The sequence below is a fragment of the Gobio gobio genome (assembly GCF_949357685.1).
Source record: "Gobio gobio genome assembly, chromosome: 1".
Classification (NCBI taxonomy): Eukaryota; Metazoa; Chordata; class Actinopteri; order Cypriniformes; family Gobionidae; genus Gobio; species Gobio gobio.
This window is the reverse complement of record NC_137097.1, coordinates 79,727,871-79,752,204: the sequence shown is the minus strand read 5'-3', so window position 1 is coordinate 79,752,204 and position 24,334 is coordinate 79,727,871. Positions and strand designations below refer to the sequence as shown.

The 24,334-nt window shown below is 41.4% G+C and overlaps 1 protein-coding gene across 1 annotated transcript; it reads left to right on the top strand.

Moving 5' to 3' along the window:
- Positions 1-11,790: 11,790 nt before the first annotated feature.
- Positions 11,791-24,314, top strand: LOC307123345 (GTPase IMAP family member 8-like; the record flags this gene model as incomplete). The annotated part of the gene is made up of 6 exons (XM_079811865.1): positions 11,791-11,886; positions 13,112-13,168; positions 13,289-13,921; positions 19,316-19,921; positions 23,012-24,157; positions 24,259-24,314. Exons 1-6 carry the CDS (start codon positions 11,865-11,867, stop codon positions 24,312-24,314), a joined length of 2,520 nt encoding a protein of 839 aa, XP_079667991.1. The 5' UTR covers positions 11,791-11,864.
- Positions 24,315-24,334: the final 20 nt, after the last annotated feature.

Below are 24,334 nucleotides of genomic sequence, written 5' to 3'. Positions count from 1 at the left end.
GACAAAACACATCTGAAAGGTCTGAGTCTCAAGGTTCATATTTGGTGAATGATGTGTGATAGAAGTGATATTTAGACTGAAATGTATTCATTTGTTACAGGAGAATGTATTAAAAACATTCAATGGAATGTGGATGACACCTGGTGGATATCTTTTGTACAGCACCTAAACACAATCTCAGGAGATCTTCAACTTTTGTCATATTTGTTGTATTTGGAACACAACTTGGTTTGACATATGGCTTTGATTTTATAGTAATTTTAGTAAAAAATATTTTGTAAAATAAAATAAAAATAAAATGTTACAGTTAGTAAACAAACAAAAGAAGAACTGCAGATAATACAAAAAAAGAAAAAAGTCCTGAAACCTACGGAAGCCCTGAACCGCAAAGTAAAAAAAAAAAAAAAATCTAGAATTTCGATAACCTGTCCTGAACACTACGTTTTATATCTCAATTTTATCTCTTGTTTAGTGATATTTAGGCTACCTGATGGATGATGAAAGTTTTCAGCCCCCTGTTCAAATACACTAGAGGCTGCAGCGCTGTAGTGTGTGTGTGTGTGTGTGTGTGTGTGTGTGTGTGTGTGTGTGTGTGTGTGTGTGTGTGTGTGTGTGTGTGTGTGTGTGTGTGTGTGTGTGTGTGTGTGTGTTACGTCAATGAGGCTACGTTTGTAATTTCGACTTTAATCTCGAAAATCTAGAAGGTTTTTTTTTTTTTTTTTACTTTGCGGTTCAGGGCTTCCATAGATACCTGTATCTTAATATTAATCATAAACAATTACCATTATATACAATAAAGAATATGTAAAATAGGAATACAATGGATTAATCATTTTGTATGGTGTGTATGATCAATATATATTTTGCAGTTAGTTTGGCGTTCATGTCAGTGGAGCTTCTCTGTCATTTAGAGTAAAGAAGGAAACATTCAGGGCTGCAAATTGTGGAAGAAAATTATTCCTCTTGTAGTTGTGATGTATTTGGGACAGACATGAAGAAAGTGTTTCTCATCCTCTGATTCAAATCAGTGTCTGCATAATCTCACAGTATTCAGGATTTATGTCTTCCTTTCTCTATGTCTAGTCAATATTTTGAACAAATCTGTCTTTCTTTTAATTGTTTTATTGATAATATTTAATATTATATTTGCCAATTTGATGGTTCTGTTTAGGGCAAAATAACAAAGGGGTTTGGTTTTGAGATCAAATTAATTTAGTAATTTTTCCTCATAATTATACTTTAGATTTTGATCAAATTCTTTATGTTCTGGTTAGGGTTGTGGTTGGAGTCGGACGTCATTTACTCACCCTCTTGTTTCTTTCTTTTGCTGAACACAAAAGAAGATATTTTGAAGAATGTTGGTAAAAAAAAAACCACCAGGCATAACATTATGACCACATACCTAATATTGTGTTGGTCCCCCTGACCCGTCGAGGCATGGACTCCACTAGACCCCTGAAGGTGTGCTGTGGTATCTGGCACCAAGATGTTAGCAGCAGATCTTTTAAGTCCTGTAAGTTGCGAGGCGGGGCCTCCATGAATTGGATTTTTTTGTTCAGCACATCCCACAGATGCTCGATTGGATTAAGATCTGGGGAATTTGGAGGCCATATCAACACCTCAAACTCGTTGATATGCCGCCCCATACTCCACAAACTGAGATGCTCTGTGTATTCTGACTTCTTTCTATCAGAACCAGCATTAACTTCTGGAGCAGTTTGACCTCTAGTAGCTCGTCTGTTTGATCGACCACACGGGCATCAATGAGCCTCGGCCGCCCATGACCCTGTGGCCGGTTCTCCACTGGTCCTTCATGACCCTGTGGCCGGTTCTCCACTGGTCCTTCATGACCCTGTGGCCGGTTCTCCACTGGTCCTTCATGACCCTGTGGCCGGTTCTCCACTGGTCCTTCATGACCCTGTGGCCGGTTCTCCACTGGTCCTTCATGACCCTGTGGCCGGTTCTCCACTGGTCCTTCATGACCCTGTGGCCGGTTCTCCACTGGTCCTTCATGACCCTGTGGCCGGTTCTTCACTGGTCCTCCATGACCCTGTGGCCGGTTCTCCACTGGTCCTTCATGACCCTGTGGCCGGTTCTCCACTGGTCCTTCATGACCCTGTGGCCGGTTCTCCACTGGTCCTTCATGACCCTGTGGCCGGTTCTCCACTGGTCCTTCATGACCCTGTGGCCGGTTCTCCACTGGTCCTCCATGACCCTGTGGCCGGTTCTCCACTGGTCCTTCATGACCCTGTGGCCGGTTCTCCACTGGTTCTTCATGACCCTGTGGCCGGTTCTCCACTGGTCCTTCATGACCCTGTGGCCGGTTCTTCACTGGTCCTCCATGACCCTGTGGCCGGTTCTCCACTGGTCCTTCATGACCCTGTGGCCGGTTCTCCACTGGTCCTTCATGACCCTGTGGCCGGTTCTCCACTGGTCCTCCATGACCCTGTGGCCGGTTCTCCACTGGTCCTTCATGACCCTGTGGCCGGTTCTTCACTGGTCCTCCATGACCCTGTGGCCGGTTCTCCACTGGTCCTCCATGACCCTGTGGCCGGTTCTCCACTGGTCCTTCACTTTTGATAGAGACTGACCACTGCAGACCGGGAACACCCCACAAGAGCTGCAGTTTTGGAGATGCTCTGACCCAGTCGTCTAGCCGCCACAATCCCTTGTCAAACTCGCTCAAATCCTTACGCTTGCCCATTTTTCCTGCTTCTAACACATCAACTCTGAGGACAAAATGTTCACTTTCTGCCTAATATATCCCACCCACTAACAGAGATCATCAGTGTTATTCACTTCACCTGTCAGTGGTCATAATGTTATGCCTGATTGGTGTATAGTATTTCTTCCTTACAATGGAAGTCAATGGTTGCCATCAACTGTTTGATTACCAAAATTCTTCAATATAACTTATTTTGTGTTCAACAGAAGAAAGAAACTCATACAGGTTTGGAAAACATGAGGGCGAGTAAATCAAATTTTTTGATGAAGATAATGTGCTATTTTATTAAATAAAGCAAATACATCTATCCATCAATAATAATGAGTTGTAGCTATCTATTGCCGTTTTCTTGACAGTATTGTTAAAATATCCCATCAGCAGCCGGCAGGTCTGTAATCCTTGAGACGCGCATATCTATTTTTCTGCATGGCATGTCTGGCCTCCCTCTCTTCTTTATGGTTACTGGAACCAGATCAACATCTTCAGTCAGTCTCAACAGTCTCAGCTGTTCTTGGAGCAGCCTCCGCTCTGATTGGTTCTGTTCACTCGCTGGGCTGATTGTGATTTTATTGGGTCTCGCTGCTGAATTAATAACCTAAACCGTTTTTAGAGAGGGGAGAGAGAGGAAATGTGGAAAACTTCTTTAACTCAATTGCATGTTTTTGTGGTTTTCATTTAACTCTCAGGCATACAGATGTATATATAATGACTCATAAGAGCAGGGGAATATATACCATAACTACTGGATTTAGTGGCCCCTGGGCGGTGAGGACCCTATAATTGTCTCCACCTTTCACCCCACTAGTGACGGCCCTGCACACTTAATACATAAACTCCAGTTCTTACTAGAAGCAGGAAGTGTGACCATATTAGCCCAGTTCTGTCAACACTGCACTGGCTACCTATTAAACATCGCATACATTTTAAAATCTTGCTTATTACTTACAAAGCACTAAATGGTTTATCTCCAGTACTTGAGCGAGATCTTATGATATTATACTCCATCACGTCTACTGCGCTCTCTAAATTCTGGCCAGTTAATAATACCGAGAATATCCAAATCAACTGCAGGCGGTCGATCCTTTCCCTATTTAGCTCCGAAACTCTGGAACAGTCTTCCTAACATTGTTCGGGAAGCAGACACACTCTGTCAGTTTAAATCTCTTTACTATGGCACACACATAACACATGATCACACTATCACCTGCAGCCAGAGACGACACAACAGCCCTTCATGAAGATCTTGATGAGACTAAAGCTCAGTATTAAACTCTGGAACTGAACATGTGCTCCACTCCGGCCCTGAACTGAATCAACACTCATTGAGCTGAATAATGACACGATTATCTCTACATCTGATGAAGTTTGCATTGTTAATTCTGTTAGTTTCCTGTTCATTACTGTGAAACTGCTTTGACAAGATGTCTGTTGTATAAAGTGCTAGAAAAAGTCAGTTGGACTGGACTCGGTTACATAAAGAAGAGACAGATGTGTGAAATGACAATTGCAGGTTAACACTTTTCCCCAGTGTGTGTTTCATGCAACGCATTTTCCATTCTGCACTATTTCTGTATAATTACATAATCAAGTTTGTGATTCAACTCGTTCAGTTTTCAATTGAACTTTTATGATTTTTTAAAACTATGATTTAATTAACTATAATACAATATGTATTGCTAGTGTATATTATGTATCTTTTTAAAAATTATGTCACTGCCTTTTAAAATGTTGGGGTCTGCAAGTTTTTGAAAGAAGATTCACCAAAGCTGCATATTTTATCCAAATACAGTAAAACGATAATTTTGTGAAATATTCTATAATAATCTATATTTTATGTCAAACGAAGCTCTTGAATAATCTGCTCTAAATGTCTGTGTGGTGTTATTATATTAACACAGAGCTGAATATCACATGTTGATGTTCCTCACATTCATTTGAATTGTTTTCCCTTTTTTATTTATTGTTTTAAAGAGATACAAATATTAAAACAGTGAGGGGAACATTGAATAAACAGAGTAAGACATAAATACAATAATAAAATAGAATAGTTACAAACTTAAAATTTTAATAAAAATATACAGCTTTCTTATTTTTTTAAAATAATATTATATTTAGGTATTCTTGCACTTCTGATTTTAGAATTAAAAATAAAGGCTTATTTCCCCAAAATTTACATTTATGGATACTGAATTTAGCTAAAAGTAGCAGAAGATTAATTAAGCAATATTTCTTATGATAAGATTTGTCCAAATAATTTTTTTTAAAGCACAGTTGAAAACTGGGAGCCTTAATAAAAGTACAGAAATCTGACCAAAAACAAACAGAATAAAAGAAATAAAATGTTTCAACATGTAAACCACAAAATGTACAAAATATATCAATATCACAATTAAATCTGTTTACAGGATAATAATTACATGGGTAATGTTTATAAATGAGTTTGTGAATTAATATTTATGAGGCAGTTTCCAGATTTTGCTCCACATCAGACCATCAACATAACCATTCCAAAATGATATAATAGCAGGACTGAAGACAATTCCCCGAATACAACGATTATTATTCTCAATAGAAGAGAAACAGATGCGACCAACTTCAGTATGAGCAGGATCAGGAGTGAGGTGAGGCTGAGGACAGCATCCATAACCACAGCATCATCTTCAGGAGTGACTGGAAGATTACATTTAGAAAGACATTCAGCATAGGTCAGTCCTTAAGGTTATACATTTGTATAACAACATAACATAAACAAAATCAATACTCAAGCAATTAAGACTTGGATGTATCATTTATTCCAGATAAAACACTTGTTTGGAGAGAAGTTGTGTTTATAGATTAAATTCCAAGAAAGAAGCATCTGTTTGTGAAAATTAGACCGTTTTAAAGGCAGTTTTGTAATGCTCTAGTCAAAAGGAATCAAAGATCACCAACATGAAGACAAAGTGAGGTCTCACATTCATTTGAAGCTTCCTGAGCAGGGCAGAGTGTGACATCACTGACTCCGCCCACACAGGCTTCTTCCTGTTCCCTTTCAAAAGCTACACTCAATGCTGCATAAGCTTATGCAAATGGGAATGTCTTTGACATAACCAGCTGTGAAAATAGTGTGAAAACACGTCAATGAAATTGACCCGGAGGTATTTATAGCCTCGGCCGGTGACGTCATAGGCGCACCTGCTGCACGAGGCTATAAATAGATGAGCTTCCGCTGGAGCAAACCAGGTCTTTTTGTTTTCAGACCAACTCTGTGTTATGGTGTGTTACAAAGTCTCTGAAAAAAAAAAAAAAAAAAAAAAATTCTCTCTCTCTTTCAAGACTCAACTCGAGATCTTTGTTAGGAGTTAGTTTTCAACATGGCAGTGTGCAGATTTCTCTCTCTTTCTCATCTCTGTTACAAAGAAACATATGTGGAAAGAGTTCTAGTTAAATCTGATCAGTTGGAAACAAGTCAGCAGAGTAAAACGCTGTATATCCATGTTCTCTTTCAAATAACAGAACTGGATGCACACGTTTATTGCTGTGTGTGTTTGGGGAAGAGTATGCGGTCGCTGCATTGAGTCAGACGAGTGCGAGCATTGCAAGCCTTTACAGTTAGAATGCTTTATGCTCGTCTGGGCTACTTTCAGTCCGCACCAGTTTTCGGAGCTCTCGAATGGGTTTGTTGACGAGCAAGAGACGGGTCCGTCCCTTTCGCTTGCTCGCTCAACAAATGCATGTTTCCCCGCGTGATCCCGAAGCGCGCTCCGGCGTTTCTTCGGCTCGCGCGGGGAATGATGATGAATCTCTGGGTCCGCGGACCTCGAGCAGCCGCCTGCGATCGTTCCTCACATGATAGTGAATCCATACGAGGAATTTATCGAGGTGGTTGTTCGCGCGGTGGCCAGGGCAGTCTGGTACCGTGAATGAGAGATCCCCGAACGCAGTGAGCTTGAGGTTTCTGTCTAGAAAAAAAAAAAAAAAAAACATTTACTTCACGTGTTTTTGTACCCTTGACGTCGACATTTTCGACTATCATGGGTGCGAAATCGCGTGGATATGTGAGAATACCCCAGGTGGGAAACGCTCACGAGCTATCTCTCGCCTGGGTCTGCATTTTCATTAAAGAGACAAACCTCCCCATAAAGCCATGTAGAAAATAAACGTCGGCTGTCATGGGCAAAGCTTATATATATGAATTATATATATATTATTTTGTATGGAATATATATATATAATATATTATTTTATATGGAATATATATTGTATATGATTTATATAAGAATAATAAATATAAAGGGACAGGCTGGTGCTGCGCTGCACACTATGGCTGTCTTGCAAGCATATCAGGCTGACCTTCTGAAGGATTTGAGTGGTTCATTTGGTGACTCAGTTAACTCTGTAGTGGCCAGATTTAAAGGAGTGGAAAAAAACATGAAGTGTTCACTCAGTTTCTTCCTCAATGCACTCAAGGGGAGGGGCTATCAGCCACAAAACCTCTCTTCAGTCCTTCAAGATTTAAGGGGGTAATAAGCAGATTGTGGCGAGTCGCGCTCTCCCTCGTAAAGACTGGAGACCGGCTCGTCATCCTCAACAACCTCCCAGGGCAGACTTCGTCAATATAAGAAGTCCGGTGGTCTGGTGCCCAGTCTGCCCCCACGGGACAGGGCGTGTCAAACATTTGCTCGTCCCACCCCGTTATCCTCAAAACTACTCCATCCCCGCCGCCTCTGGTGATTCGGGGGGGCAGTGGTTTCCAGTGAAATGTTAGACGTTCAGTGTTTAAATCCTGCTATCATCCAGGACATAGAACGTCTAACATCCCCTCAACAGGAAGTGTTAAAATTGTCACTCTCAGAGTCTCAGGCAGCGTGTGAACTTCTGCCAGGCGTTTCTGCATGGGTGTTAAGCACAGTAAAAATTAGTAAACTAATTTATTTGTCATCCTCCTTGTTTGAACGGCGTGGTCTCCACTTCCGTGAAGGCGGAGTTGGCGTTTGTACTGTCACAAGTGACAGCAGTTACTTCCTGGTCCCCAGTAGGGTGGGGGGGGGGTGTCTAATCTCAGATCTTCGAGTCTTAAACCGTGAAGCAGTTAAAGTACTCAAGGTCAAGATGTTACAGTGAAGGCGGTCGTGTCGCATATTCAACATTGTGATTGGATTCGGCACGATTGATCCGAAGGACGCATGTATTCGCATATAAAGTCTGCCACAACACAGGAAGTTCCTGAGGTTCGCTCTTGGGGGCAAAAGCTTACCAATTTCGGGTCTTCCATTTGGCTAGCCTTGTAACCGTACATAAACAAAATGTATGGATGTATTACCGGCTCCATTGGGATTCCGGGGCATTCAAATTTTGAATTACAAAGGCGATTGCTAAAATTAGCACAATCACATGAGATGGTGCTTCAACACAGTGTGTTGGCTCATCTAGTTTCTCTAGGGTTGAGACTCAACACCAAGAAAAGTGTTCTTTCTCCTGCCCAGAGAACGACTTATCTAGGGTTTGTTCGGTTTTTGGTCACAAGGTGGGCACAATGGTTTCCCGCTTGAATCAAGACCATTCAGTATTCCCTGAGCAAAGTCAGGCTAGACCAAGATCTTACTGATCATCAGCACCAGAGTGTTAGGTCTAATGGCATCAGCATCCACGGGTTTCCCTTTGGGGTTGTTGCACATAAGACCGTTTCAGTTGTGGCTCAAAGCCAGAGGACTTAGGGCCAATCCTCAGGCAAATAAAGTGGCGCGCCATGTGGCTTCGTACACTAACTATGTGGTTCAGACCCCGGTTTTTGCCTTGGGTCCCACTCTAGGCGTACCTTGTCGTCGCAAGTTGCTAACGACGGACGCTTCCCTGACGGGCTGGGGTGCGGCCTTAAGTGGTCGTCCAGCCCAACGGGAATGGGAGGGTCATCAACTCAGTTGGCACATCAACTGCCTCGAGTTGACGGCTGTATTTCTGGCCCTGAAATACTTTCTCCCCCAATTGAGGGGCTGTCATGTCCTAGTGCGGGTGGACAGTACAGCTAAATATCTTGTATATAATCACCAGTACAGAGCTGACCACAGGGAGTGGACCTCTTCGCCTCTTCTCAGACAGCGCAATGTCCCTGCTTCTCTCTGTCACCCAGCCCCGCTGGGTCTGGATGTGATGGTTCATACATGGCCCAAAATGTGTTTGTATGCCCTCCTTCCAGTCGCTCTGCTCCTGGGAGTTCTAGCCGGGGTTCGCCAACAAGGGTCTTGCTTCTTATCAATAGCGCTGCGTTGGTCGAACAGGGTTTGGTTCTCGGAGATAGTGTCTCTCCTCAACGGCTCGCCTTGGGCGATTCCGGCGAGGAGGGACCTTCTGTCTCAGGCAGAGGGCACGATATTCCATTCCAGGCCCGACCTGTGGAACCTTCATGTTTGGCCCCTGAAGGGCACCAACTGAGGGACACGGGGCTTTCGCCTGCAGTTATTGAGACCATTCTAAGTGCTAGAGCTTCCTCCACTCGGAAGTTTATGCTAATAAATGGGGTGTCTTTGAAAGGTGGTGTACGACACAATGTAGATTCAGTCAACTGCCAGGTAACTTCAGTTCTGGATTTTCTGCAAGAAAAGTTGTCATCAGGCACCTGCCCCTCCACTCTCAGGGTTCATGTGGCCGCTCTTTCGGTTTGCCACGCCTTGGTGGATGGGGTGCCGCTCGGGTGTCCTCTACTCGCTCGCTTCATTCGTGGGGTAGGCGGTTGAGGCCACCTGTTAGAACCAAGATCCCTTCATGGGACTTAGCTTTAGTCTTCGAGGGTCTGGTTGAGACCCCCTTTGAAACATTAGCTTGCCCCTCCACTCTCAGGGTTTATGTGGCCGCTCTTTTGGCTTGCCACGCCCTGGTGGATGGGGTGCCGCTTGGGAGGCATCTTCTGCCTGCTCACTTTGTTGTGCCAGGCAGTTGTGGCCTCCATTAAGAGCCAAGATCCCTTCATGGGACTTAGTTTTAGCCCTCGAGGGTCTGGTTGAGACCCCCTTTGAACCTCTAGAATCAGCGTATGACGAACTTCTGACTCTAAAGATGGTTTTTCTTATGGCTATAACTTCTCTGAAGAATTGGGGACATGCAGGCTCTGTCAATATCGCCATCCTGCTTAGACTTTGCCCCAGGTTTGGTGAAAGTGATTTTGCATCCCCGCCCTGACTACCTGCCTAAGGTTCCTTTGTCGACTGTACATCCTGTCACTCTTGAAACCTTCTGCCCTCTGCCGTTCACAACGCCGGATCAGGAGAAACTTCATAGACTGTGTCCAGTCCATGCTCTTCAGGCCTACGTCCACCGCACTAGCCAGTGGCGTAAGTCAGAGCAACTGTTTGTTTGCCATGGGGGCCGTAACAGAGGTTCTGCCACCATCAAACAATGTCACATTGGGTCAGGGATGCTACTGCTCTTGCCTATGAGGTGCGCGGTCAAGCTTCGCCTATAGGATTAAGGGCTCACTCCACCAGGGGAGTCGCTTCTTCTACTGCGTTAGCAAGGGGTGCTCCCTTACAAAGTGTTTGTGATGCGGCAGGTTGGTCCTCTCCGCACACATTCTTAAGACTTTATAGCTTGGATGCTCATGCCACTCTGGGCTCTCATGTCCTTGAGTCGACATCACAGGCTAATGCCTGAGGCTTCTTGCGTTCTTGTGCACACCTACACAACCGTAAGGGGTCCAGGCACCATCAAGCACGGCGGCGTGGGTATTCTCGTTCCCATTTGCATAAGCTTATGCAGCATTGAGTGTAGCTTTTGAAAGGGAACACTTGGGGTTACTTGACTGTAACCCTGTTCCCTGATAAAGCGGAACGAGATGCTGCATTGCTAGGCCGTGCTGATGATGCTTCAGGACTGGTCTTCAAACAAAGAAGATCTGGTTTGCTCCAGCGGAAGCTCATCTATTTATAGCCTCGTGCAGCAGGTGCGCCTATGACGTCACCGGCCGAGGCTATAAATACCTCCGGGTCAATTTCATTGACGTGTTTTCACACTATTTTCACAGCTGGTTATGTCAAAGACATTCCCATTTGCATAAGCTTATGCAGCATCTCGTTCCGCTTTATCAGGGAACAGGGTTACAGTCAAGTAACCCCAAGTGTTTTCATGAAGGAAATGACAAACCTCGACATGCAGGTATAACAATTCCTTTAAAAACACTCTTTGTGGATCATAGTATAATATATAAATATGATATACGACATAAAGTATGGTTTTAGTGTGATTATGAGTGTAGTTGTAACTCTATGAGCTGCAGAAGTGGCTGGTTTCACTTTCATGTGTCAGAGGATAAAAAACACAACATATAATTATACATCTGTAAGAGTCTGTATATTATAAGTGTGAAATGTGAAATTGTAATCAATTGTTATGAAGTTTAAAGAAGATATAAAGTGTAAAGAAGATTTTATAATTGCTGCATATATTTTTATTACAAATTTCTTTTTCATGCTGCTTAAAGGATTAGTTCACCCCAAAATGAAAATTTCCTGATAATTTACTCACCCCCATCTCATCCAAGATGTTGAAAGTCGAAAAGAAAATTAAATCACGCAGAGACTCTGAAGCCAATCGAAGCGCTTTGAAACTGCATTGATTTGGACCTTCAGCATTTAGTTTGAAACTGAAAAGCATTATATGATGAAAAACCCTGGAACGTTTTCTTCAAAATACTTATTTATTTTTGACTGAAGAAAGAAAGACATGAACATCTTGGATGGCATTGGGGTGAGTAAATTATCGGGAAATTTTCATTTTGGGGTGAACTAATCCTTTAATACATTTCTCAAATGATTCATACATTTCTCTTGTTTTGTGATTAAATCAAATATGTTAAGTTAAAATACATCTTTGAGCAAATCAGTTTGATTAGATGCTCATATACACAGAAACTCCCCAAGCAATCGTTCAGTTTTTATCAGCATAGTGATTTATTTAATGTGTGTGTTTTGGAGAAAACCAACTCCCATAAAGTATATTTTTACATAACAGCATATTGAAGTATAATATTAAATCAAATGTTAAACTCATTAGTAGTGAAGTAAATGTCAGTATCAGTGTAATCTCTCTCACAGGATGATGAGGATTCAGACGTCAGGAGTCAGAGAAGATGATGGACTGAAGACTGAAGGAAGAACACAATATCATCATGTCCAGCAGAGAAAGCAGAGGTCAGAGTTCATCAGTCATATCAGTCGTCTACTCTAAACAATGGCTTTAAAAGAAAATCACAGTAACTGAAAAATCACAAGTGTTTGTTAAACATCTGAAGTTCAGTTAGAACAGGTCATATTTATCTTTGTCTTTTGTGAGATGAACAATGGGCATGATTTGATCTATTTAGGGTATTTAATCATTCAGTGTCTTGTTTCTGTTGGTCATGATTCAGTTCATGAGTGTTTGTGAAATATCATCAGCCTCTTTGTTTCACTGTAAAAAAAAGTCAGTAAAAATAGGGCACAATGTACTTAAATTTGAAGGAATTTTGTGTATTGTTTTTTTACAGGTGTTTTGCCTGTATTTTGAATCACACATTGCATTAGTTTGTGTTTTAAGGGTTAACGGAAATTTCCATAACATTACTGGGTAATGTCCTGGCAGAAAATTACCAGTACATTATCCGTTTTTATTTTTACAGTGTTCTATAAGTTATACGTTGTGATATATATATATGGCCGGTTTCACAGACTTCAGCTAGTCTCAGACTAAAATGCATGTTTGAGTTGTTTTAACTGAAAGATACTTGCTCTGATACATCTTACAATATATCAGTGCTATTGTTTTGACCACCAGTAATGATCTTTTCTAGGGTATGTTTATAAAAGCTACTTAAATGTCCTTATTAAACTAAAGCACAATACTGGCTGAATCTAAACCCTGTCTGTGAAACTGGGCCATAATGTCCTATTTACTGATTTAGAATAAATCTGCTAAAACATGTTACCTAAAATTGTTAGAATACGATGTATTGAAATGACACTGAATATGTTTTGTGCATATAGAAACACAGTATACCAATGTTGCTCTTCTAGGTTTATTACATAAAGATTTAGGTTTTGTTTAAGCCTCAAATTTGTCACTATTTTAAAAACGAAAACAAGAAAAGGTAAGACACCCAGCAGAAGCTCATTCTACTTGTGTTAATGCTGATGCTCACGTCTGTTTAATAAAGATTATTAATTTATACATTGTCATTATTCCATACAGTATTACCTAGTTTGAGTCTAATAAATGCCTGTCCCTGTACTTTACTCTGTTTACTGCCACAACATCGCAAACTCCTTTAGAGGATCATTAGATCTGACCTTTTAAAAATCTGTTCTTGTGTTTTGTAGTTGTGTTATTATTTGTTGTGTCATATCCAAGAGTCAAATGTAAGTGTTTTTGTTTCTGCAGCCGTGGTTCGCGGTTCTGCTCGCAGGAGAAGACGGAGCAAAAACAGACCACCCAATCGTAAGTCTTCATGTAGATGAATATTGATGACCATGATGAACAACACGCAATGTTTGTTTGCAGTTTTGCTCCAACTAAAAAAGACTTAAAGATAACATATTACTGATGGATGTGTTTCAGTGAGCGATCTGAGGATTGTTCTACTGGGGAAGAGCGTGTCAGAAAACAGCCGAGTGAGAAACTTCCTGTTGGGACGAGCAGCGTTTGACAGTGAAGCTCCTCCAGATGTTGTAGAGAGAGTCGGAGGAAGATTGAAGGACAGACACGTGATGGTCATCAACAGTCCTCAGCTGCTCCAGACAAACATCTCAGACCATCACATCACACAGACAGTGAGAGAGTGTGTGTATCTGTCTGATCCAGGACCTCATGTGTTCATACTCGTACTGCAGCACAATGACTTCACTGAGGAGGACATGAGAAGAGCCAAATATGTGCTGGATGAATTCAGTGAAGAGGCGATTAAACGCACTATAGTGCTCACGACTGATGAAGAGACACATGATGCTCAAGGGGCGCCTGTGAAACTGAATGAATTCATTCAACAGTTAACTGCAGAGTGTGGAGGAGGACATCTTCAGCTTGATAATGAAATAAAGAGACTGATCTCTGGAGTATCCCAACGATTAGAGAAGATACTCACAGAAAACAGTGGAGAATTCCTCACATGTGGTTTATATGTAGAAGGATCATCAGGGGATGAAGAGCAGAGCAGATCTGATGCTTCACTCAGAACAGAGGAAGATTTTGATGGTAAGAACACTCATATAAAAAAAGAATAAGTTTTCTTTGCAGTTAACTAGAATTTAAATTTGTATTACTTTTGAAAAAACATCAATGGACTACGTATATTCTGACACCAGGTTATTGAAACGCCAGCTGATAAAATATGCAGATTCAGCCTAAGGTTGTATAGGTATCAAAAAAACATTCAAGAAGAAATTTTTTTTGCAATATCAATAGTAGTATATGATGAGTACAGGGAACATAAAACTGTCAGTGTCTAACAAATGAAAGAAAATTACTACAGTAACTTTCTTACAGTATAATACATGATTCCTTAAAGGAACTGTATGTAGGATTGTGGCCAAAACTGGTACTGCAATCACTTTCAAATGACTGTAGAGCGGTGTATCCCCTCTCCCCCTGACTCGAGGCTGCCAGATAGGCTGCAGGATCCAGCAGGAACGTAGGCTGCTAAAAGTTTGTAGCTGCAGCTGTGGTAACTAGAGCAGAGCTGGCAACCCGAATGCAGAAACACTACTGACTTTGTGATTGGTAGACAGGTGGAGGGTGGCGCTTCAGGCCAAAACACAACATGTTGTTGTGAACTTCAGTTGTTTGTTGAAGAATAGACCAGGAGACGTCGGATCAAGACAGAATTATTCTTTTAATGAGAACCTTCTGTGCTGCAGGTCGTCCGAAAACAGTCTGATTTTAACAGTACAAAATAAGGCAATTTATCTAGATGTTAGGGGGAGTGGTTATACAGCATAGGAGGAGACATTCAAACAAAAGGAATGCATATGTTGTGTAGGTAAAGGACACACCCTACATAACTGTGTCCCTCGTCCAGATTCAATCAGCATAACAGTGCCATTCAACTGCATAGATGCTAATCCAATCACTCAGGCAGTTTTGCTCTAAACTTGTCATGCTAAATAGTCAGGAAATTGCATAGAGACAAAAGACTTAATGTCTCAACCACTTACACAGCCTGAAATAATCTCCTTAGAATTTCCTCAAGTTTACTTCAAAATGTAAAACACATATAGATAATGTTTTCAGTTATATTCTATTACATTTGAACCTAAATATAACAATGTATAAATTTGTAATCTTACATTCCCCCCTTTGGGAGTTCTAATAACTCCCACATAATACAAATTTAAGCCTTCATCAGTCCATTCTGTAGCTTATGTTTGTTAACATAAGCCCCATCTTCTAGTCATGTAACTTGGAAAAAGTTACAGGCACATATCATGTTCTGTGTTGTTCATCTGTAATTGCATGTTGACTCAGAAATAAACATGCAATTAAGGTCCGTGAAGTTCATTACGGGCAATGTTCTTTTGTGGTTGGAACAGTCCTTCCGAGTCATTTTGTTGACCTAACAGGTTTCCGAACCATGAAGAATTATCTTCAGTCATCTGATGTAATTTTGCTGAAAGATCAAGAATGTCTTGTGATGACTGAAGTTCCCGTAGTTGATTCTCTGCGTTGTGTATTTTTTCTTTTTTGTTGGTTGTAGTCTCTGCAGTTGATCTAGTTGTTTCCTGGAGGTTGGGTCTTCATATGCAGATGAGACTGTCGTTGCATATGGATCTGGGGACAGCCATCAAGTTTTATCTGCACACTGTAAGACAGAAAACAGAAAAACAGAGAGCAGTATTTCTTCAAAACACTACGGTTGTAGCAGTTTAAATACTATGGTTCTATCGTTTTCAGAGTCTACTGTTGTCGTATCATTCTTTCCCTATTTCTTAATTTGTTTGACACCTATGGACCAGTGAGGAAAGGATGGACTAAATCGGGAAAGACCTATGAGGCAGTGTCTTCACCCTGGGTTCACCCCCGAACGCATGTTGCGTTCAGTTCTTCCCAGGGCACCTCACTTGTCCGTGTCCTATTCTGTCCCTGTGTTGTGTGCACACTGTAGAGTATGTGAGAAAATTGGCACATTTCCATTCTCCAGTGAAACATCAGTCCTAATAGACATCATTAACAGAGGATGGTTGTCTGATTGCAATATTCTGTGGCATAACATTTAAGGCTGTGAGTCTTACTTAATGTCCCCCAAACAAAGGCTGAGCATCTTTGTTGTGAGCTACTGGGGAAATTAAGCACCCACAGCCCAAATGGTTAACACTGTATCAAGTTGCCCCACAAGTTTAACGAGGAGGGGAGGGGCTGCTTCAGAATATCAAGCAGGCTAAGCAGAAGCTGATTAACCTTGTTAACTTCTTTAAAGTTCTTTTTGTTTTTTCTACATTCTTTCCAAAAATGTCCGTGCTTGCCACAGTAAGAACAACTGGCTTCTCTAGGACTTTTGCGTTTCTTTGGCTTCTCTGAGTTGACCTTAACAGAAACTGCTGCAATTCTTACTCTCTCTTTGACATCAGAATCTCTTTCCCAAATAGCTAAACTTTCTAGGTTACTTCTGAGAGTTCTTTTAGCCCACGTAATATCTAGGAATGGCAAGGCTGTTCTGTACTCAGCTACAAGACCATCTGCCCAAATTCGGATTAGAGCTCCTTTGTCCGCTAACACACTTTCGGAATCATCCACTATTCCACTGTACGTTACAGCTACCTGACAGAACCTCTCAGTATATTCACTCACAGTTTCTTCTTTCTCTTGTACACAGCTAGTAACTCTCGACCAATTGATTTTGGGTCCTAAGATATTCTTTAGGATTTTCAAAACACCTTCTCTCAAATCGCCTTTACTGACATGTTGCAGTTCGGAAGTAACAGCAGACTCAAAATTGTTGAATTCAGATTCAGTTAGAATTTGTGACATCAGCTGTGTGACTTCCGGCAACGACATGTCGTAAAGATGCATTTTACTGAACAATGCCCTTCTAAATTCAGAAAAATTTCTTTGCACTGATGGCAAACTTTCAGCAATTCTCTCAATATCCTTAGGACCCAAAGATGTTTTGACAACAGTTTGTATTTGGACAAGAGAAGAGTTGTGAGTAACACTTTCAGTTCCCTGAGATCTCTTAGCCCCACAAACCTGCACTGAATCTACAGGCTCATCAGTTACTGATTGGATGGCTACATCTGTTTCAAAGAAAGCTTTTAAGTCAGGATAATAGTTATCAGGCTGACTAACTTCTACCACATCAGTTTTTTCTGCATCTTTGTTGCGGTTTACTTCCTTAGTCACAGAAGATAATCTAGTACGGAGCTCTTTGATCTGTTTCTCTAGCTCTAAGTTGCGCTTAGACTGTTCTGTAGCTAGTGTTAAACCAAATTCTCTGTGACAACAGATAATACCTTTCACATTGTTCTTGCGAAGACTTTCTCCTAGTACCTTCTTACAATCTTCAATTGACCATACTTTGTCTGCATCAATGCCAAATTTCTTTGTTAAATTCAATCTGACTGGCTCAGTCACGATGGAGTCCATGTGCTCTGATAACAAAGACTTGAATTCACTATCTGTCCAAAAAGATGTAATCTGTCTAGTACTTTTCCTAAACATTTTGTGAATTTCTGTTACCACAAACAAACACTAAAAAAACTTCTCTCTATTGTCTTGCAAACAGAGGGTACAATCTTATTAGCACATGATGCTAACCTTCTCTATGAAGAGGCAGACAAAACAATCTTGTTAACACAACTCAACTATTGTTAACTTTTTTTAGCAAAACAGAGGACAAAACAAATATTAACTGAATGTTAATCTTCCCTGCCTAAAACAGAGGCAAACCAATTATTAGCACGTGATGCTAACCTTCTCTATGACGAGGCAAACACTTATTAGGTTGTGATGCTAATATTCCCTGCCTGAAACAGAGGCTGAACAATTCTTCCCTGCCAAAACAAAGGCTAAACAACTATTAGCTTGTGAATGCTAATCTTGCCTGCCTGAAAACAGAGGGTAACTTTCAACTCTAAAACAATCTTTTTAGAGGATAACAGAGGACAAACACAAAAATTAGCACGTGATGCTAACCTTCTCTATGACGAGGCAAACAATTATTAGGTTGTGATGCTAATATTCCCTGCCTGAAACAGAGGCTGAACAATTCTTCCCTGCCAAAACAAAGGCTAAACAACTATTAGCTTTTGAATGCTAATCTTGCCTGCCTGAAAACAGAGGGTAACTTTCATCTCTAAAACAATCTTTTTAGAGGGTAACTTAGTTAACCAAAACCTACAGCTGTTTGTTAACTACTTCTCTGAACGGCGCAGAGGAAAAACACATTTGTACTGGTCTGCATTGGTTCTTTGAATGGAGTGAAACTCACCGAATCGTTGGTTGTACAGAAAAATTTAATCTGGAACTCAGTCAGCTTTGTTGAGATCTTTGAGCTTGAAGTTTCAAGATTCAGTCTGGAACTCAGTCAGGCATTGAGATCTCTTTGGAGCTTGAAGTTTTCAATCTGGAGGAAGCTGGCTTGAAGTTTCAAGATTCAGTTCTTTGAGCTTAAAATTCTTTGAGTTTCCTTTTTCTCCATCCGGGTCACGGCACCATCTGTTGTGAACTTCAGTTGTTTGTTGAAGAATAGACCAGGAGACGTCGGATCAAGACAGAATTATTCTTTTAATGAGAACCTTCTGTGCTGCAGGTCGTCTGAAAACAGTCTGATTTTAACAGTACAAAATAAGGCAATTTATCTAGATGTTAGGGGGAGTGGTTATACAGCATAGGAGGAGACATTCAAACAAAAGGAATGCATATGTTGTGTAGGTAAAGGACACACCCTACATAACTGTGTCCCTCGTCCAGATTCAATCAGCATAACAGTGCCATTCAACTGCATAGATGCTAATCCAATCACTCAGGCAGTTTTGCTCTAAACTTGTCATGCTAAATAGTCAGGAAATTGCATAGAGACAAAAGACTTAATGTCTCAACCACTTACACAGCCTGAAATAATCTCCTTAGAATTTCCTCAAGTTTACTTCAAAATGTAAAACACATATAGATAATGTTTTCAGTTATATTCTATTACATTTGAACCTAAATATAACAATGTATAAATTTGTAATCTTACAATGTCAACATCAACATCAGTTGAGGGCTGCAACTTCCTTTTAAATGACAATATCTTGGCCAGACAACCGTTGTCAGTGATATAAGCATTTGAAATTAACATGATTTCTTAATGTCTAGTGACATATCAGGGCCATTTTATGATTGATTGAAATTCATTTCTTACATACAGTTCCTTTAACTAACAACTTGCAAGCAAAAAACAATAATTGACTTAGTTAAATATAAAATCAATAAAATCTGTTTGCCTGATAGATAAGAGCTCAAACTCAACAGTGGTTTCAGATGCACATAAGATGTCATCACTATCTGCGTTTCCATTACCTTTCAAAATGCTTCATGTTGATTTGGTAGGAAGGACATCTGACACAAACAATATCTAAATATGTTCTAGTGACACATGTTTCTGTGTTTAAGGAGGTGTAAGAGCCGCAAGACAGCAGAAGCTGAACGTGGTGCTGTGTGGAAGTGATGAAACACTGAAGAACACTGTATCCAAACTAATAAGAGAGAAGAAAGACGTGGAGCTTCATGGACGTCTGATCAGTCTTGTGGAGCTTCCAGCTCTGTTCAACACTCGGCTCTCAGAGGAGGAAGTGATGCGTCAGACTCTCCGCTGTGTGTCTCTCTGTCATCCTGGAGTTCATGTTTTCCTCCTCATTGTTCCTGATGCTCCTCTCAATAATGAAGACAAAGCAGAAATGGAGGAGATCCAGAGGATCTTCAGCTCCAGAATCAACAAACACATGATGATCCTCATAATGCAGAATTCAGAGAGTCAGACAGCAGAACTCAATGAAGAAACACAGGCTGTCATTGAGAGGTTTGGAGGACGACATCATGTCTTTGGTCCCACCCCACAAGTGTCCACATTGATGGAGAACATTGAGCAGATGCTGGAGGAAAACAGAGGAGACTTTTTCTCCACAGAGACATTTCTGGAGGCGCAGATGATTAAACTGATGAAATATGAAGAGATGAAGAAGAAAATAAATTCACTAGAGACAAATTTACTATCACAAGGTAATGACCAGAACATCAGTTTAAGTCTTAATCAATAGAGCTAGATGTAACAGACGTAGACCAATAGATCTCAAGAGGTGCTCTAGCGACTAACACTAGTGACCATACTATTTAGCCTTCTTGATAGAGCTCCTCTCTCCCATGCAGACAGGCCCGGGTTCGCATCCCGCTTAGAGCGGACGGTGCGAACCTGAGGGGCTACGTAGAAATACATTTTACATTTAAATTCTACATTAGAGTGTAATTCTATAATTCTATCAAAAATGAGTGTTTGTCTGTGTTTGTTTGGAAAAGAGTATCTGACAATATGGGTAGATATGATAGCTTTAGGAGATGTGCTATGCCATGTCCTTGTTTTATTACGGGGGTTGTTACACACAATATGTGCCATCTGTCTTGGAGGTCAGCTCTCGAGGGGGCTGGCTGTGATCACTGTGTTTGCTTCACAGTGAAAAATCTCAGCTCCCACCTGGCTCTATATAAGTGGGGCTGGGAGCCAGGAATGTGCACCCCGCGGTCATGTCCCGCTGCTGTCGAGGCAGCATGGCAACTCTGATCCTGGTGGAGGAGTAAGAGATGGATCTTTCCTTTTCTCAAGCTTTCTTGCCATGGTCAGTGTCCTTGAACCACCTCTTCTGACCCTGTAGCCAGCCCCTGCTATATCAGAAGAAACAGCAAAAGCCGAAGCCCTGAGATCCTTCTTGGCTTATCTGTTCACTTCTCTGGGAACCAAGCTCAGTTTCACATCCAGCAGTGGTGTTGCTCAGGGTATGCCTTCTCTTTACGTGGGGTAATTCAATTCCCCCTGATGCAAGAAAGTGGTAGGACTTATTCTATATTTATAACTATGCATGAGATGATGTAAAGGGGTGTTGCGTTCTCTCTCTGCTGGTAATCTTTTAAACATGTTTTGACACATGTAATGGACTGCTTCAGATGAAACAAGTAGCCCCAGAAATGCCTCACTGTTTTATCTGTATGGCATTCACACACTATAGGTTGTACAGATAGGAACGTTGTTGTGTTACATTGGTGCACCACTTCTCCTTATCTGTTTCCTTTCTTATGATAAAAATATAGTTTACATGTGTTTTTTAGATGCCGGAGCAGTTTTTATCACTATGAGTGTCCTGATTCCTCATCTATCATGCTTTTGAATGCTATGGGGTTAGCTATGGGATTGGCCAATGTTGCCACATCCTTTTTTCCCACTCTTTTTTTTCACCCTCTCCAATACACAAGGTATGAAAGTGTTATCTGTATCCTCTCTTCTTTTTTTAATACAGAGTACGAGAATGGGTAACTCACTTGTATCTCACTTCTGTTGCCCTTTCTGGTTCTGGAAATTTTGGGGTAGTAGCAATATGCTCCATCTGTGGTCACATATAGGCTGGACTAAAGAGGAGAGTGGGCAATAACATTACTTGCTTCCATTACTGATAGTTACTGATAGCATTACTGGTAATTTTGGAAGGACTAGTACAGGTGAATCTGGTCGGCAATACTGCCACTCACGTGCCACTTCTTCATTTGTCGCCCTCTCTGGTACTGGAAATATGTTCCCTGTGTGATTATATAAATGGGCTTTCATAGAGCGGGCAATACTGCCACTTGCATCCTGCTTCCTTATCTGTCGCCCTCTTCAGTACGGGAGGTACAGATGTGTTCCCTTTGTATTCACATATAATAGGCTTGGTTGAAGAGGGGAGTGAGCAATATCACCACTCGCTTCTCACTCCTTCACTGGTCACCTCCATCCAGTACTGTCAGTTCAGAAGTGGTAGCGATGTGCTCCCTCTATAATTTTGAATGGGCTAGTACAGACAAGGACGGTGGGTGATATCACCACTTGCGTCCCATGTCCTCATCTGTCAACCATTCTGGTTCTTGGAGTACAGAGGAAGTTTTGATATGCTTCCTATGGAATCACATTTTGTATCGCTTTACATTGAATTAGAAACATTATTGCATAAGTGTCTTATGATAAGGGCAACGGAATGGACTGTTCACAGAGAGGAAGGAATGGGCATGACAGCTAGTAGTGTCCCATTTTCCTATCTGTCGCCCCCCTCTGATATGAAGGTAATGTGCTTCCACATATGAATGGACTGTACAGAAGAGAAGAATGCATTACCACGTACGTCTTGTTCCCTCTTCTGTCGCCTCTTCAGTTTTGACCTGGAGGTGATAGTGTGGACATAGTGATGGAACTATGTTAACACATTTATTATGGTTTGTGAGGATTAATTGAATGTCGGAGCTTAATCTGTGTGGACACAGTTGCCATTAGCGGCCCACTCTCTATCCTTCCCTACTGCAGTTTGGTCAGAGGGGATAGGTGACTACACCTTCTCACTAGAGCTGTAAGAATGGGCAATCATCAGCCGATAAGGGCATTTTAGTAGAGAGTAGTTGAGGGAGGCGATATGACACCCTGCTCTCTCAGTGGTCCCTCTGATTTACTCTGGAAGTAGTAGCCTGCAGGAATACGTTGGCTCCCTTCCTAGGAGATTCAACAGTCCTTTTTCTCTGTGGCCCTCCAGCTAGGATAGCAGGTGTCAACTGGCTATTGTCAACACGCTCTGTTAATGATCGGCAGAGAGCATGGGGGTGTAGAGCTGAGACTCTCTGCGCTCTCTTGCCAGATTTCCCAAAAGTACTTTTGCTATCTCTTCGTTAGAAAAAAACAGGCAGTTAAGAGGCATGGCTCTCTCCTGAGACCTCTCTCAGTCCTTAAGACATGATTCCACGATGAATTCTATACTCCCTTCGGTTTGGTCCCATTAGAGCTTATAGTTGAGGGACTGGATGGTTGCAGTAGCAGTACTTTAGTCTGCCCTTTATCTGTTGGGGGTGCTGGCGGATGCAGTAGAGCTGTGGCCTCCATTAGCTAGCTCTGCCCTTGAGTCAGTTATACAGGGGTTACTAAACTGACCTCTGACCTTGCACCTCAGGCACTTAAGCTCTTGGTCACTTGGTGCACTGTATGGCATTTGTTCAATACGACCCCTCTGGTGAACTTGTCACTAGAATAAATTAAGATATTTTCTTAAATTTCAGTATGTTTTGTTCTGTTTTTTTATTTTTCAGTTTCAAGAGAAAACACAGATGAAGTGAGAATTGTGCTGCTGGGAAAAGCTGGAGTTGGGAAGAGTGCAACAGGAAACACAATCTTAGGAAGAAACACTTTTAAGGCTGAAGCATCTTTTGAATCAGTTACTAAAGATAGTCAGAGAGAAACATCTGAAATCAACGGCCGACGCGTCACTGTGATCGACACTCCAGGACTGTTTGATACTGAACTTACCAATGAAGAGATCCAGGGAGAAATCAGCAACTGCATCTCCATGATCCTGCCTGGACCGCATGTGTTTCTCCGACTGATTCCACTGGGACGATTCACTAAACATGAGGAAACATCAGTGAAGATCATCCAAGAGACGTTTGGTGAGAAATCTTTAATGTTCACCATGGTGCTCTTCACCAGAGGAGACGATCTGAAGGACAAAACCATTGTTCAGTGTTTGGGAAAACCTGGATCTGCTTTGATGAAGCTGATTGAAGCTTGTGGAAACAGATTCCATGTGTTCAATAATAATCAGACTGGAGACCGAACACAGGTGTGTGATCTACTGGAGAAGATAGACAACATGGTGAAGGCAAACGGAGGGAGTTTCTACTCATGCAAGATGTTCAGACAGATGGAGAGAGAGAAACAAGAACAACAGATGAAGATCCTGATGGACAGACTCAGAGAAACAGAAGAAGAGATGAGGAAACTAGAAGAAGAGAACGAGAGAATAAAGAAGATGATGGAGGAAGAAAGACAGACTGATGACAAGGAGAGAAAGAGAAGAGAAGAGGAACTCAAGAGAGAAATAACAGAACAAGAGAAACAACAGAGAGAGATACGAGACAAGATGAGACGAGAACGAGAGACATTTAAACATCAAATAGAGGAAATGAGACGAGAAAAAGAGAAACTTCAAATTACATACGCATCAGAAAAAGACAGACTGATGAACAGAACAGAGAATGAGAGGAAGATAGGAAAAGATGAGTTTAATGCTAAAGAAGAACGATATAAAACACTAATTAAAGAGAAAGAAGAGAGAGAGGAAAAGATGTGTGAGGAGATGAAGAGAGAACGAGAGGAATGGGAGAAACAGAAACTAGAGGAAAAGACAAGAAGAGAAGAAGAGGATGAGAAAAGAAGAGAGAAAGAACAGAAAGATTGTGAGGAATTTAATCCGAAACTGAAAGAAGAGAGAGAGAGAATGGAAAGAGAGAAAGAAGATCTTCAATCTAAACATGAAGCAGAAGAAAACAAGATGAAGATCCTGATGGAGGAGAAACTGAACAGAGAACGAGAAGAACTGATGAAGAAACATGAAGAAGAGAAAGAGAGAATGA